This window comes from Armigeres subalbatus, chromosome 3, assembly GCF_024139115.2.
Source record: "Armigeres subalbatus isolate Guangzhou_Male chromosome 3, GZ_Asu_2, whole genome shotgun sequence".
NCBI classification, from domain to species: domain Eukaryota; kingdom Metazoa; phylum Arthropoda; class Insecta; order Diptera; family Culicidae; genus Armigeres; species Armigeres subalbatus.
Window position 1 is genome coordinate 132,303,224 of NC_085141.1, and position 21,074 is coordinate 132,324,297.

Here is a 21,074-nt window from a genome sequence, read left to right on the forward strand (position 1 = left end):
CGCTCTCGATTATTTGATAACCGGATGATGAGGCAGATAGCATGCAAGCCGATGATCGTGATTCAAATCTTCTTCACTTACAACTGTCATGTGGTTTTGATCTAAATACGTCTGCATTGCTTCGTTGTAACGTCTCCGCAAATCTTCGTCCTTTCCCAGTCGCCGCTCAAGCTGAATCAGGCCGATGACATACTCACGCGTGTGCATGCGCGAACGCGTCCAAGACAAAATAATTTCTCTTGCTGATATTCTACTTTACGAGTGCTTGGACGCGTTCCGCATCGCTCGACGCGTCAGTATGTCATCGCCCTCAGTCTTCGTAGCGCAATATCTTTCGAATCATATGCTTAAACCCCAATCGCTTTGGCAGTCGCACCATGTATCTCCCTGTCTGATCGCGTGAATGTGTGGCTTGAAATCAGAGATGCATCTGAATACGAGAACGCGTGTTCGTGTTCAAAACGTTCTGAACACTGCACACTGTTCAAGAGCACTGACCTAACTTAGCAACTTGTATCCTAGGAAAACAAATTCAAGCGACGGCATGCTACACATTTTTCGGCTAGTAATGGAACACGTGGGCATCTAACGGTTAGAAATCAAGCATGCTCCTATGTTTTTGCATAGTTTCAAATCTAAGGAATCTTAGTTACCATGATCGTTTTGCTTGCATACCAACCCAGTGCACACTGAACTGTGTTCAGAGTTCAAAACTAAGAACTCCAAGGCACGCTCTTGGCTCATGTTCTGTTCAGGATGCATCTCTGATTGAAAGAACTCCTCACATTCTTGTTCTTCTTGAGTCCGCCGTGGGACATCAGGTAACTCTTCTATCGCCCAGAATCGTTCTACTTTCTCAGCCAATGTTGATCCCACCAATATGTGGTGGCACGGTACCGGGTTGATGGTACCCAAATCCGTCTTTCCAGCTACAATCCAACCAAATACGGTATTTACGAAAAGCGGAAGTCCTTCTCTTATGCGTTGTATTTGTACCCGGCCACCATTCAGTAGAAGGAACTCATAAAAATACTCCAGTCTTAGCAGCAGATCGACGGGAGTGTCGTAACCGCAAGTTCAGAACATCCGAACATAAATTTAAACCGAAACCGCGACTATTCGCACCAACAATCGTTCACAGAATGACGAGAGAATCTAGATGGATATTCTTCAGCATCAAATCAGTTCTTTTCTCACGCATACACAATCACAAACGACCCCTTTCAAGGCATTCGCTAGTTTTCTCTCTCGCTCTTTCCTACTTCAAACTTTCGCAACGCTCGTGCAATGCGAGGGACCGTCTTCGGCTATGTCATCCCTTCTCTCTCATAACTGTAACTTAACCATCTTTTCTTCTCTGGCACACGTAGATTTTTTCGTTGCAATTTCTGCTGCGCGTCATCGTACGCATCAGTTTGGATACTTTCATCATTGATAGTCTTTATAGGTTCAACAGAATTTGGCGTTTATTCTTTTTTTTTTAATAAACCAGTAATTTGATAACTGTTCATATTAAATTATTATTATTTCACAAACATTTGTTTGTAAACTTGATTTATATTATATTCACTACAGGGAGCTCTCTTGTTAAAACCTGGATCTGCTAGTACCATGTTCGGAGGCAGATTCCAGCCGCCAATTGGAATGGTCGTTGATGGTTGATCGTCAGTTACCTTCTTCAATACAAGGAAATCCACGGGAATTGCATATTCCGTAACGAGTGAACCGATTGTGGCAGAAACCGAACCGTTTATCTGAATCCGCGCACTACCCACACCGGAAACCGGTACATTGCTATCTTGCCGTGGAAGCTTAGACATTTGGCATAACCTTTCCGATATAAGATTCGCCTGCGACCCACTGTCGAGCAGAGCCCTTGCTTTGTGCAACCGTCCGTTGCAATCCTTCACCGAAACGAGAACTGTTGACAGAAAAATGTGGACTTCTCGCGACTCAGCTGGTATGTTTGCCGCATAGATGGTTGCCACTGAAGATTGAAGTGCTTGCTGAGGAGCTTCAACGGATTCCACCGCAGTTGAAGAAACACCAGAACCGTCCGTTTGCGATGACACCCCCGGATGGAGTAAAGTGTGGTGCTTCTTGCTACACGTTCTGCAGCGGAATGGCGAAGTGCAATCTCGACAGTAGTGGTCACAACGAAGACAATTGCTGCACAGCTTCTTCAAATTCACAATCTGGAACCGCTTATCCAGTGCGAGCTTCGCAAAAACCGTACAATTGATAATGTAATGGGATCCACTGCAGCATTTCGACGACGACAAACTCTGCATTCACTGTCATCTTCGGCACAGACTTCTTAAACGGCATCGGAGGAGTGGAAAAAGAAGCACGCTGACCTTCAGAACGCTGATCGACCGCTATCGCATCCAGAACTCGGGTTTGCCCCTCTAGGAACTCCATCACGTGCAAGAACACCTGATCTTGTTTCTTCAGCGCGAACTCTTCCCAGTCCTTTTGCGTCGAATCGTCTAACTTCGAAACCAACAGGTGTGTCAGCATCGCCCCTCAACATGTAGTAACTTCGCCCAATTGATCCAGAATCTTCGTATCAAAACAATCGATGATGTCATGTATCCCATTTGCCGACATCCTTTTCAGTTTGGGAAATTGCAGAAGTGCATTGACATGGCGTTTCTTCTGCAGATAAACGTTCGAATAACGTTTGGTCAAAGCGGACCAAGCAACCCCATAGCTTGATTCGCTCATCGGAAATGAGGCAATTACTTTTAGCGCCTCACCTTTTAGAAACGCTCGCAAATAGTGGAAACGTTGAATTGCGCTCAGATCCGGATTACTATGGATCAGTGACTTGAACGTATCATAAAATGGTAACCATTTATCGAATGGTTGAATTCCATTTATCCATTTATCCCCATTGAATTCAGGCAAATTTATCTTTGGCAACTGTATGCCGTCACAAGCCCCCGCAGTAGGAGGAGTGGGGGTAGGTAGCGAAAGAGGAGGAGGAGGTAGGAATATTGAGTGACATTTTGGATTTCAACCCTGCCATTACCTGGAAGTACAACTCCTCGAACTCGGCCCGGGTCTTCTTTTGCTCGTCCGCTTTCTCCTCTTGTTCCTCCAATTCCTCTATCTCCGCCTGCACTTCCTCGAACTCCTCCCATTTTTCGTCTAGCTTATCGATCCGTGATTCTAACTGGAGTGCATGTACGGGTGGATCGTAATTTTTCAAGAAGCGGGCTGTGCGCCGAAGGAAGTCGACGATGTTGTCCCGCACCTGCAGCTTTTTCACCATCGTTAAGCAGTTGATGTCAGCAACACACTGTGAAAAGGATCGAAGCACAGCACCACAAAGAAAACGGTGGAAGGAATGGAATGAGGCTCACCTTTGAGCCTAATCAAATAGGCCTTGTATTTAATATTCTCCCTCTCTGTAATGTTCTTCAGTCTATAATACACTCTGCTTCGCACAATAGTGAGTGCCCAAATCTCCGCCGATTAAAAATGGTGTAAATTCACTTTCGCGCCACCAATCCTGGTCACGGCACCATTATGTTGGACCCTTCTATCATGAAGTGATTTTGAGTTTGTTCGGCACTGATCTTCAGATTCTTTGTATCGAATCACAGGAAACACGACGGAGAATTTCTTTTCTGAAGAACACGATCGAATCATATAGATTTAAGCTAATATTTTATTATGGCACTTATTCAACTCTTAACGGGGAAAGCAACGGTTATTTCGAATAACGTAATCCAGCGACCGACTTTGACGAGATTTATTTACCAATTAAACATAAGAGCTACATTAGCAATTAATTTCTCGCTACCTTCACATGTCTTCAACTGTATATCCATTCTCCGTGAGATTAAGAGAGATTTCGATAAGAGAATTTATGCTACATGGGGAGAAATAGGGTGAAGTGTATCAAGTACCTACTTGTAGTCCTAACAAGCACCATCGTTGCGTCTGCTACTGTGCAACTCACGTGGCCACTCACAGTGAAGCCTTGATTGAACTGAGGAGTGGAGCCCAGCCGTAAGTTGCCCAGCCTGGCAAAATTAAAGTTTTCAATAGTTTAATACCTTAATTCCATTGTTTTTAAGAGTTGGGAGAAATCTTTTAGAGTTCGTCGATCGATTGATACCAAATTTTCCAAAATCGATTGGAAAACGGCTGAGTTATTGGCCCATACTTCCTGACCACTTTTCGTGACCAAACGACTATCCGTAGAATATTTTCCAGGATCAAACAAAACAACAACCGGAAATTTTTTTGCGGGTCTGATTTTTTGAATGTTTTAAAATTGTGAGCTCCGTATCAGTTCAGCAACAATTCCCATAACCACATTCACTCAAAATAGCGCATACCCTTATCATCTACCGAAAATTTTGGGTGTTACGGTTAAAGCGAACTGCGGTGGAAAATCAATAGAGTGAAACAACACAAGCCAAAGTTGTGACACACAGCAGAGTCCCGAACTGCTCCTCGTGATGCAAACTGCCGGTACTGGTGGGTGGACCAAGAGCAGCAGCAGCAACTCTAGTCCACTTGGTAGGAAACAGCGATTGAAGCTGCTCTCCTGCGCTAGAAGAAGCCGTCCGTCGTCGCAAGCAAACCAGGCCATCCTACGGCGAACCGTTCACAGCACAGCGAGGTAAAACACAAAAGCTCCAGATGAAAACGACCAACAACGGCAGAAGCAAAAAAGAGAGGAACAAGTTTTATTGGAGATAGCGCCGAGCCGCATACCTTACATAATATGCAAAGTAGTTAATTATAAACTGAATCTCTTGAAATATACAGTTCCTTGTCGGTTGTTGCCTAGATTGTTCGAGTTCCGTTGGTACTTACTTCACTTCAAGCTCTTTTTGATGATTATGATTTCTTTACTAGAATTATTTCCAAGTATTCTCTGACGTAATGCCTTGGAATGTATCCAGAATAGGTCACAAGATACCCCATGGAACGTGTGTTTGCATCAGCAGCACTATTTCTTCTCGGTATGTACACTAGGTTATACGTTGAACGACATTATCCTTGACCTATCTCAACCGATTCTGATGCTGCATCACCCAAGAAAAAAAAACAAGTGTTGCTGAGGAAATCACAGAAAAGAAAATTGTTCTATAACTATGAAGCTTTTCAGCAGAAAAAAAAGATATGGAAACTCTGACCTTCAAGGAATTGGATGGTTGCTTTTTAGATAGGGATCCAATGGTGAACATTAGGCAACAAAATTCATCGGTTATGAAAATAGTCACGTTCATGTTATTTCTTATTTAAACAATTCATTCATAAAATGTTATAACTACCTATAACCCTAGTAAACAACTGAAAGATTAAAACGAAAAGCGTGCTTCCGATGAAAACCCAAGGGGTGTTTTTTGTTTTTCGATTTCCAATCACAACCATCTCAAAGAATATATATGCAATCACATTGAACTCAAGTGGGTGTCTACCAAAGTTATTGTATTTCTGAAAACTGTACATGGATTTGAATAAAAATACCGCTGTTTCTTTCACCGATGAACGGATTCATTGATCCGACATCCAGTGGTGGAAATCCATTCAAAACGAGAAGCCGGTATGACAAAATACTCTCCAACATCTTTTTGTGTGATTTCTCTACACCTTCTAGGTACTTGCACAGAAAGCAAAAAACAAACAGCGAAGAAACGTTTGTGGAACTTCGCAAGTCTTTTGTGTTAATTTGCAGAAATTATATTTAATGAAAACGAAACACGAATGTTCGTATAGGAATACATTTGTTTGTAGTTATTGTGTCTATTTGAAATGAAATTGATCCTTTTTGCTCGAAGAAGCCGCTAAAACTCGGAACGCGATTGATGTTCGCAATCAGTAAAGTTCTACCTAACATTTTGTTTTTGCCCTGCCTGCGATAAATTCGAGAACAAATCGACAAAAACCAAGCTGATCAATGCAGTGCTACAGTGCTATACCTTAAATGTAAAAAAATAATTTTTTGGCGAAGAATTACGTACATCGGGAAGATAAGGGAGTCATTCTGCACATTCAAATTTGAGACCGTCACGTGAAGTGGTCAGCCGATTTTGGAGATTTGGGTATCAATCTATCGACGAACTCTATAAGATTTGTCCCAACTATCAAAAACAATGGAATAAAGGTGCTAAACTATTGAAAAAATAATTTCGCTAGGCACTGTTGATAATCGGTAAACCAACCAATCTCGTACGTGCATCGCAAGCACAGACATCAAAATCGTGCAACTTACGGCTGGGATCCAATCTTCAGTTCAGTCAAGGCCTCACTGTGAGAGGACACGTGGGTTGCACATGAGCTGACGCAACGATGATGCTGGTAGCAGCAGTTCTAGCGTAAAGAGAATCGTCAATTGGTCGTCATCGACAGCAGCAACACTTTGGTTGCTGTTAGTGATTAGAAAGATGCATAAGTCTTGCTGACGTTAAATAATCTTTCTCTTGTAAGCAAACAGAAGCGTTTTCTCCTATCCTTTCTGTGCAAATCCTATCCTATCTGTGCGCCCGCAAGAGAAATATAATGATCGTCAGCGAGCACCATGGTGAAAAATCCTACATCTTAGCGGAAAATCATCGAGTGGCCTTCGTCCAGCAGCAGCATTTCATTCATTTATTTATTTTACATCTAAATAGATAACACTGAATCAACAATTTGACGCCACAATACAGGGTTCGGGGCCGCATCTCTCTATCCTCGAATGCGCCCCACGCTTGCCAAGTCGTTTTGCAGCTGGTCTGGCCACCTCGCTCGCTGCGCTCCACGTTGTCTCGTACCTGCCGGATTGGAGGTGAACACCATCTTTTCAGGGTTGCTGTCCGGCATTCTTGCAACATGCCCTGCCCATCGTACCCTTCCGGCTTTAGCTACCTCCTGGATACTGGACTCGCCGTAGAGCTGGGCGAGCTCGTGGTTCAGTATTCGCCGCCACACACCGTCTTCTTGCCCACCGCCAATGATGGTCCTAAGCAGCCGTCTGTCGAATACTCCGTGTGCTTGCAAGTCCTGCTCGAGCATTGTCCATGTTTCATGTCCGTAGAGGACTACCGGTCTTATCAGCGTCTTGTAAATGACACTTTTTTTTTGCGGTGGTGAATCTTTTTTGATCGCTGTTTCTTCTGGAGCCCGTAGTAGGCCCGACTTCCACAGATAATGCACCTTCGTACTTCACGACTAAAATTGTTATTAACCTTTAGCAAGGATACAAGGTAGATGAATTCCTCGACCACCTTGAAGGTATCCCCGTCTATCGTAACACTGCTTCCCAGGCGGGCCCTACAGTTCTGCAACCTTTGCAAATGTTCGGCCAACAATGTCCATGTCATCTGCGAGACAAATAAATTGACTGGATCTGTTAAAAATGGTACCCCGGCTGTTACACCCGGCTCTCCGCATGACACCTTCTAGCGCAATGTTGAACAGCAGGCACGAAGGTCCATCACCTTGTCTTAGTCCCCGGCGCGATTCGAACGAACAGGAGTGTTCGTCCGAAATCTTCACACAGTTGCACACCATCCACCGTTGCTTTGATCAGTCTGGTAAGCTTCCCAGGGAAACTGTTCTCGACCATAATTTTCCATAGCTCTACGCGGTCTATACTGTCGTATGCCGCCTTGAAATCAACGAACAGATGGTGCGTTGAGACCTGGTATTCCTTCCACCCCTCCGGTAGCTGTTCAGTTTCCCAGATTGTGACTATCTGTTTGTGCAGGCAAGTGGCTAGCTTTTCCGATGCTTTTCTTGATGAGCTCAGCTCCGATACCATCCTTACTAGCTGCTTTATTGATCTTTAGCTGTTGGATGGCATCCTTAACTTCCCTCAATGTAGGGGCTGGTTGGCTTCCATCTTCCGCTGAACTTACGTAGTCATCTCCTCCGCTGCCTTGACTTTCACGGCCTGTACTATCAGCGCCGTTCAAATGTTCCTCGTAGTGCTGCTTCCACCTTTAGATCACCATATGTTCGTCCGTCAAGATGCTCCTATTCTTATCTCTGCACATCTCGGATCGCGGCACGAAGCCTTTGGAGGATACGTTGAGCTCCTGATAGAACTTGCGTGTTTTCTGAGACCGGTACAACTATACCATCTCCTCGCGCACCGTTTCTTCCAGGAGGCGTTTCTTCTCTTGAAAAAGGCGGTTCTGCTGTCTCCGCTTCCGTCTATAACGTTCTACGTTCTGCCGGGTACTTCTCCTTCAGAATCTGTCTGCACTCTTAGTCGAACCAATCGTTCCGTCGACTTCGTCCCATATACCCGAAGTTGTTCTCCGCTGCGTCGTTAATGGATGCTTTGACTGTATTCCTCAAGAGCGGTTCCATCGAGCTCACCCTCTTCCGGCAACGCTGCCTCAAGATGCTGCGCGTATACAGTGGTGACATCAGGTTGCTTCAGTCGCTCTAGGTCGTACCGCGGCGGTCTTCGGTACCGAACATTGTTGATGACGGGTTTTGGGCGCAATTCAACCACCACCAGACAGTAGTCAGAGTCGATGATAGCGCCACGTAATGTTCTCACGTCGTTAATGTCGGGGAAGTGCCGCTCATCAATCAGAACATGGTCGATTTGTGATTTTGTCTGCAGTGGTGATCTCCAGGTGCACCGATACGGGAGGCTGTGTTGGAAGTAGGTGCTGCGAATGGCCATATTCTTGGAGGCGGCGAAATCAATTAGTCGTAGGCCATTTTCGTTCGTCAGCTTGTGAGCGTGAACGTCCTTACAGTAAATTTTAGATTATGAGAAGAAAATCAGTGTGACACTCATTGCTACTAAATACCGAAGAATCCACTGCATCTCCGTGAGCGCCACGGGAAAGGTATAGTTGGTTAGTTGAGAAGGTAATTCATGGGACGTTACCTCGGTAAGCGACTAAAAATTTATTGTGAGCGGAGTTATTTTCATGACACGAAGACGGAACCAGGTTCCAAATCAATTCAACGCCAATCCAAAGACACAAAGATAAGAGAAGTGAAAAACGACACCTTTAGATGGATTGACCATAATATCACGATGGATCAACGCGTTTTAACGCGGTTAAGAATTGGCCATATCCGGGTAACTCGCTCATTTCTTCTTGAAAAGGAACCCCGCCAATCTGCGATTGTTGCGATACGGTGCTGGACGTCAAGCACCTAATTTTAGAATGCAAAAAGTCTGAAAAAGAAAGAAGGGAACATAGTTTACGCGAGGCCCTGGGTAATGCAGGAACTATAACTTATTGAAATATTCACACCAAACACGATTGTACGCAAAACTTTAGAATTGTAAGTGAACTTTATTTTTTTAAACCAATGCACCCCCCTCTGGTGTAAAGTGACAGTAACAAACAAACAAACAAATACACATCAAATACGTCACGTAAAAATTAAGTAATATATCAGCCACCCCCAATCGTGGCTTTTTGTAGAAACATGCGTAATTACATATGTACGATGTGTAACAGATCTTTAAAACATTCTTCTTCATCTTCAATGGCTCAATATTCCAACTGGAACTTGGCCTGCTTTTCAACTTAATATTCTATTAGCATTTCCTCAGTTAATAATTATAGCCAACAAAATAATAGCTAATAACTAACCAACAAAATTGACTTTTTTTTCGCTCCCTTCGACCTTTTTTCATGCACTCAATAGATTTTTTCACGTTGAATTCAGATACATATTCAGATTTCCTCTAACACGTCCAGATAAATGGAGTTTAATTCACAAAGTACTTCATAGAAATTTGGTTCCATCCCCGTTTAACGCTGAATTTTGGCTCCTCACTTATAGAATAAAGTTTGAATTTTGTAGAATAGGCCTTGTAGAATGCATGTGATTATTGGGTTTCATTTTGCAAACCAAATTTCTATGAAAAGACGTATTTTTGTGAATTAAATTCCGTATTTCACAACAAATGAACGTGCCAAATGAAAGCCAACAACTCACATGCATTTAAAAAGGTCTATTCCACAAAATTCAAACTTTATTCTTAAAGTGAGCCAAAATTTAGCTTTACAGAGAAGAGAAACCAAATTTCAATGAAAATACGTACTTTTGTCAATTAAATTCCCTTTTTTAGCATGGGCATGAGCATGAGTATTATGACCGCACAATTCGTAGTTGCTACTCCGTGATTGACTGAACTTGCGAAATTGTACAAAGAACACAATGAATGGGGCTTGGGATTAGCTACCTATTCTCAATGTACACGTTTCGGGAGCTCAAATATTTAAAGTCAATAACGGCGCCGGCCAAGTCCTTACGGTCATATAGGAAGGGAAGCATTGTTAGTCCGACTCTCGTTGCTACTAGAGACCGAGAATACCTCTGCATCTTCACGATTGTCTTGGGACAAGACATCGTTTTAGTTACAAAGGATAATTTATCTGGATTCACTTCGGTAAGCGATGCGATCTATGGGATGGGAAATAACACTAATACGCTGTTTCGCGACGAGTTAAAAGTTAAAACATGCACGCCCGGTGGCATATGAAAACTGAGGAGATTCGCGTTTTGGACGACCGAACGGAAACACAGCAAACTATTGAAGAACGCGCTTGTTTCATCCGGAGCAAAGCGCAATACATGCGCATGAGCCACCAAACACAAGATATTTATTTTATATCTTTCCCGACGTCTAAAACACGCACTGCACTTAATTGTTCGATGACTCATTTGGTCATTTAAATTCCCTTTTTTCACAACAAATAAACGTGTCAAATAAAATTTAACAACTCAAACTCAAACTTTTTTCTTAAAGTGAGGAGCCCCGAAATTCAGCTTTGCAAAGGAAGGAAACTAAATTTCTACAAAATTACGTTCTTTTGTGGAATAAATTCCGTTTTTCACAACAAATGAAACCCAACAACTCACATGGATTAAGAAAGGCCTATTCTACACAAATCAAACTTTATTTTATAAGTGAGGCATCAAAATTCAGCTTTTGTAAATTAAATTCCATTTTTCACAACAAATAAACGTGCCGAAAAAAACCAACAACTCACATGCATTCTACAAAGCCCATTCTACAAAATTCAAACTTTATTCTATAAGTGAGGAGCCAAAATTCAGCTTCGCAGAGCATAGAAACCAAATTTCAATGAAAAGACGTACTTTTGTGAATTAAATTCCGTTTTTCACAACAAATGAACATGCCAAATGATTTTAAAAAATTCAAAAAGGCCTATTCTACACAATTCAAACTTTATTTTATAAGTAAGGAGTCAAAATTCAGCTTTACAGAACAAAGAAACCAAATTTTCATGAGAATACGTACACAGATAGAAAAATTCACTGAAATTTACACTAGAAATCATGCACATAAATGGAACGCCATTATTAGCGTAATTCCACGCGTGATATAGCCCAAATGTATACAATATTAAACGTGAATCGTCAATATTGCTTACAAGTTGTACGAAAACTTGTTAGGAAGAGAACCATTTCAGCGCAAAATAGCGTTAATTTCTGCGTCTCAAATTTTGCACGCTGTTTAATTTTCATATTTTTTTTATGTGTAGTTTTGTGAGTTAAACCCCGTTTTTCTCAAAAAACTGGACGTGTTACAAAAAATCCGAAAACATGAATAAATTCAGCGAAAAAAAATCTTTTAAGTACACTGAAAATGGTTGAAGGAAGTGAAACACTGTTGACTAGTGTAATTAAAAGTTTTTTTATGCCCGCCATTGCATGAGTATGTATCTTGTGTGGCAAGTACAAATGATACACTATGCCCAGGGTGTCGAGAAAGTTTGCAACCCGACTTCCAACATCCTAGACCGTATAGAGAATCGAACACGCTATCTCTGGATTGGAAATCCCATGCCTTTGCTCGCAAGGCTACTGGAGACCCCTATAAAACATTATTGCTACAAATGTCACGTAGTTTATGGATGTTCCGAGGCATTAACATATATTTCGTGAAAAAAGATAGCCTAACATTAAAATAGACGATGATTTTGCTCAATGCTAAATGTAGGCTCCATTTCACGAAAAAGTCTGGTCAAAGTTGATACTCTTAGCAATGTTCACATCTGTAACGGGACAAAAAAAACTTTTTCTAACGAAAGGAAGACATACGGGAGGGATTGAACCATTTGAGTTTTATCATACATTCTTTCCTAATCAAACAAACTTCATTACACCTCCTGATATTCAAAGTCTGAAATAAACCCTCTAAGTATAATGCCATACTTCGAGCCATTTGTAAGACATACAATACTCTAAAATACACAACTAAGTTCAAACTCTACCCCACCCTACTATAAATTCAGACAGCATGCAATGAAAACGATACCATACTGAAACAGAAATTTATTCCGGATGCGCAATGCGGCAAAAATTCTCTGTGGGATGACTACAGCTACCGAATGCAAACAATATTGATAAAACAATGTCATCAATAACTAATTGATAGTTTGTTTCCCTCGTTGCTCTATTTAATGCTCAACGCCTTCGTAATCATGAATAAAATTATCAAAGAACACAGTTGCCCTCATTTTTCCAGGATAGGTCGGAATCCAGCCAACGGCCTTGGAACAAGGACACACACAATTTGTGTTCTCTGCTTAGTCATTGGGGTCAGTAAAACGAGTCTCATTACCAAACATCAAACAACCTCTACTCTGTGCGCCAAGCGCTCTGGTCAACGGTTGAGCGCTGTTCCACGATGTTTCTCACCACAATGGACTGGCAAAATGTTTGATGAAAAAGGGCACCATCGCGTGCCGCTACGAAAGCTGGCTGGGCGCACCTGAACAACCTTTTGCCCATAATCCAACCAAATGAACGGTTAATTTCGGAAACCTTAAAGTAACATTTTCGTCGAGCGAAAGTATTTAACATTTTAACATTTCCCCTCTACTGCAAAAATTGTACATACCTATACACTTGAAATGTTGTAACTGCAAATCTAATTTGGCATCGTCCTACAACTAGTAAGTTCGATTGTTAAAAAAACAATGCCTATTTGATCCAAGAACATTTATTGTAAGACCTAGTTGCTTTTCGGGATTATGAAAGATGGACTTATGGAGTTTTTTCAACAAATGATTTATTTATTCGACGTCGTATTTTTTTTTTTTTTTGCGACGCTTCCGCAGTGCTGGTTTTGTCCTTTCCGCCTAGCCGTCCGTTTCTTATTGTGCTAAAGTGAGTAATGAGTATACTCCGAAACCACAAATCGATTATACTAGGAAACATGTGCACTCAGCATTTTATAAGAACGCGAGGTAATGGTAGCTGTGGGATCATGGAACTGAAACAATGGCTATTGGCTAGTAGTTCTAGTTCCATTATTGGAGTGTCGAGATTAGGATTTCGCAATAGGTCTTCAACTGAGAAGATGGATCTCTTGGCGAAAGGGCAAGACCTTATAGGCCACCTAAAAATTATGTTTCGAAATAGAAATTGCGACTATGTACAATATACAGCAGGGCAGCACGACGATTCTGGTTGAGGCTCACGATATGGTTTTATTGCTACGGGTCAACCTTAGAAAATGCTAATCATTCTTATAGGCCGCCAGCAAATTGAAATTGCTAGCAAAATTGAAACCGCAAGTTTACTAGCGATGTTCAATGTTTACAGGAAACGGTTAATTAATTAACACTCCACGACAATCAATAGACCACGACTAACAGTGAACCTTACAGCAATAAATGTCTTAACTAATGAAGTAGCGGTGCCATACCAAAACATACTAAGTGAGTTATTTTGGCTTTTTAATTCCAATACCCATTGAGCTGCACCAACATGTAATCTCTATCAACCATTTTGCAATGGCCCGGCAATTCAGTTACATAATATTATATGCACATCGTGAGGAAGATTCAAATTCATTACATAGTTTAGCCTTTTTATGGATTCCTGATTGATGCCAATTTAAATTAACATTCCGGATGGTAATGCAATCACAATTACTGATGCTCAAGCACCGAGCGCAAATGGCATTTAGTTTTCCATTTTATGCCATGCTGAGCGTCGTACAGATCAATCTTCACTGTGTGTGACATTTGAGGTAAAGCCACAACATTAATTATTCACTTCACTGTCAAACTAACTCAGATTGAGTTGGGTGGATTATATGTAGACTGTTCTAATTCTGAAATACCAAGAGGAAATTACTGTGCATTCAATCGGTGGTGGAATAGTTTGGTTTGAAGTAGCAAATAATGTTTAGAAAGTATTTTTACATGGTGAAAGGAACGCTTTCAAAGAATTGTTCATATATAATAATTTATTCTTCAGAATATTCGGCGGAAAACAAATAAGGGTGGAATAATTTTACTATGGGTTCGGATATATTGGATTGGATTTGGATTGGATTTGGATTGGATTTGGATTGGATTTGGATTGGATTTGGATTGGATTTGGATTGGATTTGGATTGGATTTGGATTGGATTTGGATTGGATTTGGATTGGTTTGGATTGGTTTGGATTGGTTTGGATTGGTTTGGATTGGTTTGGATTGGTTGGATTGGTTTGGATTGGTTTGGATTGGTTTGGATTGGTTGGATTGGTTTGGATTGGTTTGGTTGGTTTGGATTGGTTTGGATTGGTTTGGATTGGTTTGGATTGGTTTGGATTGGTTTGGATTGGTTTGGTTGGTTTGGATTGGTTTGGATTGGTTTGGATTGGTTTGGATTGGTTTGGTTGGTTTGGATTGGTTTGGATTGGTTTGGATTGGTTTGGTTAGTTTGGATTGGTTTGGTTGGTTTGGATTGGTTTGGATTGGTTTGGATTGGTTTGGTTGGTTTGGATTGGTTTGGATTGGTTTGGATTGGTTTGGATTGGTTTGGATTGGTTTGGATTGGTTTGGATTGGTTTGGATTGGTTTGGATTGGTTTGGATTGGTTTGGATTGGTTTGGATTGGTTTGGATTGGTTTGGATTGGTTTGGATTGGTTGGATTGGTTTGGATTGGATTGGTTTGGATTGGTTGGATTGGTTGGATTGGTTTGGATTGGTTTGGTTGGTTTGGATTGGTTTGGATTGGTTTGGATTGGTTTGGATTGGTTTGGATTGGTTTGGATTGGTTTGGATTGGTTTGGATTGGTTTGGATTGGTTTGGATTGGTTTGGTTGGTTTGGATTGGTTTGGATTGGTTTGGATTGGTTTGGATTGGTTTGGATTGGTTTGGATTGGTTTGGATTGGTTTGGTTGGTTTGGTTGGTTTGGATTGGTTTGGATTGGTTTGGATTGGTTTGGATTGGTTTGGATTGGTTTGGATTGGTTGGATTGGTTTGGATTGGTTTGGATTGGTTTGGATTGGTTTGGATTGGTTGGATTGGTTTGGATTGGTTTGGATTGGTTTGGATTGGTTTGGATTGGTTTGGTTGGTTTGGATTGGTTTGGTTGGTTTGGATTGGTTTGGATTGGTTTGGTTGGTTTGGTTGGTTTGGATTGGTTTGGATTGGTTTGGTTGGTTTGGATTGGTTTGGATTGGTTTGGTTGGTTTGGTTGGTTTGGATTGGTTTGGATTGGTTTGGATTGGTTTGGATTGGTTTGGATTGGTTTGGTTGGTTTGGATTGGTTTGGATTGGTTTGGATTGGTTTGGATTGGTTTGGATTGGTTTGGTTGGTTTGGATTGGTTTGGATTGGTTTGGATTGGTTTGGATTGGTTTGGATTGGTTTGGTTGGTTTGGATTGGTTTGGATTGGTTTGGTTGGTTTGGATTGGTTTGGATTGGTTTGGATTGGTTTGGATTGGTTTGGTTGGTTTGGTTGGTTTGGATTGGTTTGGGATTGGTTTGGATTGGTTTGGATTGGTTTGGTTGGTTTGGATTGGTTTGGTTGGTTTGGATTGGTTTGGATTGGTTTGGTTTGGATTGGTTTGGATTGGTTTGGATTGGTTTGGATTGGTTTGGATTGGTTTGGATTGGTTTGGATTGGTTTGGATTGGTTTGGTTGGTTTGGATTGGTTTGGATTGGTTTGGTTGGTTTGGATTGGTTGGATTGGTTTGGATTGGTTTGGATTGGTTTGGATTGGTTTGGATTGGTTTGGTTGGTTTGGATTGGTTGGATTGGTTTGGATTTGGATTGGTTTGGTTGGTTTGGATTGGTTTGGATTGGTTTGGATTGGTTTGGATTGGTTTGGATTGGTTTGGATTGGTTTGGATTGGTTTGGATTGGTTTGGATTGGTTTGGATTGGTTTGGATTGGTTTGGATTGGTTTGGATTGGTTTGGATTGGTTTGGATTGGTTTGGATTGGTTTGGATTGGTTTGGATTGGTTTGGATTGGTTTGGATTGGTTTGGATTGGTTTGGATTGGTTTGGATTGGTTTGGATTGGTTTGGATTGGTTTGGATTGGTTTGGTTGGTTTGGATTGGTTTGGATTGGATTTGGATTGGTTTGGTTGGTTTGGATTGGTTTGGATTGGTTTGGATTGGTTTGGATTGGTTTGGATTGGTTTGGATTGGTTTGGATTGGTTTGGATTGGTTTGGATTGGTTTGGATTGGTTTGGATTGGATTTTGGTTGGATTGGTTTGGTTGGATTTGGATTGGATTTGGATTGGATTTGGATTGGATTTGGATTGGATTTGGATTGGATTTGGATTGGATTTGGATTGGATTTGGATTGGATTTGGATTGGATTTGGATTGGATTTGGATTGGATTTGGATTTGGATTGAATTTGATTTGGATTTTGATTGGATTCATTCAATCATCCCTTCAAAAACCATTAAATGAAAAGCAGTTTGGTTTTTTTTTTAATTCGAATGATATTGAAAATACTGTCGGGTAATGTTGTAGTATGTTATAAAAATGAAAAATGCGAGATAAAATGATTAGCTGTGCAACTATTGCATGAAATCTCTGGCATTGCACCAAATTGATTAATAAATATTTTAGCATTCTGCATAGCTAGAAGGTTACGCCAACTCAAATTATAACGTTAACTAGTTTCTTCTACTTTCTCTACCGTTCGCAGGACAGCACAGCTTGAGCAGTGCAAATAAAACAACCGGGTGACAACCGGTCCAAAATTGTTCCTAGAAATCATCAGGCAAAAGCCGTCCAACAAACTCCGCCAGCCAGCCGTCAGGTGCCACTCCACCAGTAAGAACGTTTCGAGGACAACAATTTTACCGGTTAGCTGCAGGACCATCCAGTCACAGTGCTGCAGTGAACGGTTTTAATCTGTCTTGCTAACGAAATATGGCCCCATGGTGAAAAGTTCCTGAATCTGTTTGTAGGCAGCTCAAGAAGACGAAAAGCGAAAAGAGTGAAGTGATTTAAATTGGATTCGCCTTTGTGCTTGTGAGTAAAATTATCCAACGAAAATCGAGTGACGCGAAGTGTACCTCCCTAACCGCCCGTATTGATAAAGGGTTGAAATTTATTTAGCTAGATAGGTTGAGTGTTATTACGGGAATAGAATGAAGCAAATCGGTTTGTGAGCTTTTTTCAGTCAAAAGTGGAAAGCATCTGCTCCAATAGGGGAAGTACCGCATTGCAGCGAGCCCGGAATACGGTACTCCATCGCGCAATTTAGTATTAATATAGTGCATTTGCTGAATATCCAAATCGAGACACAGTCATCGCTTGGCAAGTACCACAGTCGCCGTCAAAATGATCAACAAAAGCTACCTGGTAGTTCCGCTGTTGGGATTGCTCGTCGGATATGCCGGTAAGTTTCGCTGACAAAGCATTTGTGCAATGCAATGAAAGAACTATCTTTCCCATTATTATAATGTTCATCGTATTGTTGTAGAATCATGGCTATGAGCACAAATCTGGAAAAAGCATGAAAAACATGCCTATTTATATTTTATATCTCTAGGCAAAACATTCACCAAAATGTCGTTATATTGATTCTTTCGAATTCAACCAACGAATCATCATTACCCACCTAACATTTCCTTTTCCTCTTGGATTCATATATCGCCTCGGTATTAAAACTTTTAGTAAATTTGGCCATTACGTGGTGACGCAAGCAATTGATGCTTTAACCTCCGAATACTCGCATCATTTGTTTTGCAGGTGAATATTACACACTAATGAGATCCTTGGAAAATCATCAGCGATAGTCAATGGCCCTGATGACATCGCTTCTGACACGTAAAGTGTCAAGTTTCATCAGGCGGCAGCGACTTCCATAGCTTGGTTGGCGCCTACCGCAAATGGTCACTCCAGCGCAGCCTGCGAAGTGCGAGCCGAAGAAAACGACGTTGATTCCAATTTCAGATTCCAATCGTTGTTGCAGTGCTCACTCCAAATGGCTGACCAGTTACTCTAGAGTGGAATGCAATAAAGAGCAATATAGCGATTTTAGGCAATTTCCAGGGGTTAGACAGAAAGGTTGAGATAGGCAAAATTGAGCGTATTCTATATTAGCATAACTTTGCATAGAATAATCCGATTTTGGTTAAACCGGATCCATCGAACGCAGAAACCTTCTTGATTTTGTTGTCATCCTAAATCTCAGATCGGTCTACGCGAACGAGAAATGTTTCGGGTTTTCCGAAGGAATGTTGAAAATGAATTTTTCTTGCTACTTGTAGTTTCACATGATGTCTCTTTCTTCATGTTTTATGCTTTTTCCAGAAACTACTAGAACTACTACTAGAACTCATTTGCCGATCAATGGTGTCTGCAGATCAAGAATCCTTCAAGAATACGCGGGAATATGATCATTTCCGTGAAAACGGGCATGGATTTGGAACCGATGTCACTTTCACTGAGCATTCGAAACTCGATTGAACCTGTAATAAATTGGTTAGTGAGTCTTACTGACCTCAAAATGTATCGTTATAATATATTCAACATTCAACGTCTTGGAAATGGAAAAACATGGAATTTGGCACCCATATATGCATGGTTCCATGGTTCCAAAACCGACCCTTTCCTCGTAACTGGAACCTGTTATAAAAAAGGCAGTGGACAGTATCATTCTGAAAATGTTTCTATAATTATCATCGTACCCGTGGACCGCTCTGATATTTGAAATAAGAAAACTAGTAGAGTTTCTACGTCCCACTAAGGAGTATTTCTGCCCAAATCCTAGCCAAAAGTCTAAAAGAATTTACCGTTGATGGATCGACTGTTTGTTTAATTCTATTGTTCAATACTACTCAGTCTACTAGGCTACTCAGTCTTACAATTTTCACAACCATTATTCGCCCGACGTTTTGACTCGGGAATTGTGTCTTTTTAAGGGGAAAATATTTCTGTTGTTTGTCGTCGTACGTTTAGTCTATCTTGAACCGTCTGTTTGTCTAATTGTCCATACATGACTTCGAAAGTACTGTTATCAATTTTGCCATTTGTTAAACAATGAAAATTGATAACAGTGCTTCCGAAGTCATGTACGGACAATAAGACAGAAATATTTTTCCTTTGAAAAGAGACAATTCCCGTGTCGAAACGTCGGGTAAATAATAAACTCGTTGTGAAAAATGTAAGACTGAGTAGCAGTTCAATAAATAGAGTCTAAAACAATATTTTTAGATATTTCCATATTATTTATCGTTTTTGTACTCTCAAATAGTAATACTAATTTGGCATGGGATTTTAAAGATAAATATTGATTATAGGGAGCGAGACCATTTGGGCAGCACCCCCTATTCCCGTCCGCAACGTTAATAACTCGACCGCGTTCCAACCAAATGGTTTGATTTTTTGTACATCACTAGATATCAACAGAAACTAACCATGTACTAAAACCCAGATTAATCCACCTAGCGTTGGTGGTGCCTTTCTCGAATTTAGTTAAGACACCAACCTTATATGGGGTTTATATGGTCTGATGTACCATTTTCTGCATAACTTTTAAACGCAATGACCGTTATAAAATTCAGTAGTGATCAACAAGGCTTTGTCCCCTGTCGAATGAAACTTGTTGCGAGAAAATCGGTTAAGGATTACTATACGAAAAGTTGTCTAATGTTTTTTATAGCTTTTGTGCACACACATACACACACACATACACACATACATACACACGGACAGACATACATGTGCTCAGCTCGTCGAGCTGAGTCGATTGGTATATAATACTATGGGTCTCAGAGGCTTCTATAAAAAGTTCGTTTTCGGAGTGAAATGATAGCCTTTCGGTACAACTTAGTTGTACGAGAAAGGCAAAACCCAACTTAATTCACCGAGTAGTGATACTGCCTTTCTCGCATTTAGCCAAGACACCAACCTTATATGGTGAATATGGTTTGATGTACCATTTTCTTTATAACTTTTAAACGCAACGGTCGATCGTTTTAAAATTCAATTGTGATCTACTAGCCTTTGCTCCCTGTCGAATGAAACTTGTTGCGAGGAAATCAATTAAGGATTACTATATGAAAAGTTGTCTAATGTTTTTCTTAGATTTTGTGCACACACATACACACACACATACACACGGACAGACAGACATTTGTTCAGCTCGTCGAGTAATGAACGTTGCTGACGGGAATAGGGGATGCTGCCCAAGTGGTTACCTACCCTATGTGAGCAATGCTGACTGCCAAATTTTCACCATAATTTACATGTTAGTTTTATCGCAAGCGTCCATGAAAAAATGTTCATGTTTTATTGTGTTTTTCTGGATGTTTAATGATTTTAAGGATGAAAATCGATATAGGTACCAATAATGAGGGTATATAAAACGTTTCCAAGCATGATTAGATCTGAAATTGTTTTCAGGTGATCCTTAATGATGTTATTATTTGCTGGTTTTTTTCTACTTGTTTACAATAATATGTTTATAAAATTAAACTTTTGATTAGGTTTCAAACCGGATCAAGCAACAAAATTATGAGCGATGGAAAGATTGGAGTTTCCTTTAATAAGCTGCATGAAAAACATTTCACGCATCCCCACGTAATCGTGAGTTGTTTTCATTTAACCCTTATGCGGCCAACAAAAAAAACACACGTGGATGGCCGACAGGGTACCCGTGTTCCCATAAATTGATATTCTCATTACTTCAACAATTTTCAACCGATTTGGATAATTTTGACAGTTTTGGAAACAGAAGCTCATATACTTTTTGCCCATTGTCAAGGTTTACAACTTATGCCTATGGTTATACAAGAAATCTTTGAAGTAAGGCTTAAAAGTCTACACGCGTAACCAAAGGCCATTCAACCAGTT

General features: G+C 40.8%; 1 protein-coding gene across 1 annotated transcript in view; it reads left to right on the forward strand.

Annotated features, from left to right (window-relative positions):
- Positions 1-21,074, forward strand: part of LOC134219544 (integral membrane protein DGCR2/IDD-like) — a 214,993-nt gene that overhangs the window by 4,079 nt on the left and 189,840 nt on the right. Inside the window, exon 2 of the mRNA XM_062698290.1 lies at positions 16,915-17,613. Coding sequence (XP_062554274.1) covers positions 17,556-17,613 — 58 coding nt within the window. The 5' untranslated portion in view covers positions 16,915-17,555. The remainder of the gene's footprint in view (positions 1-16,914; positions 17,614-21,074) is intronic.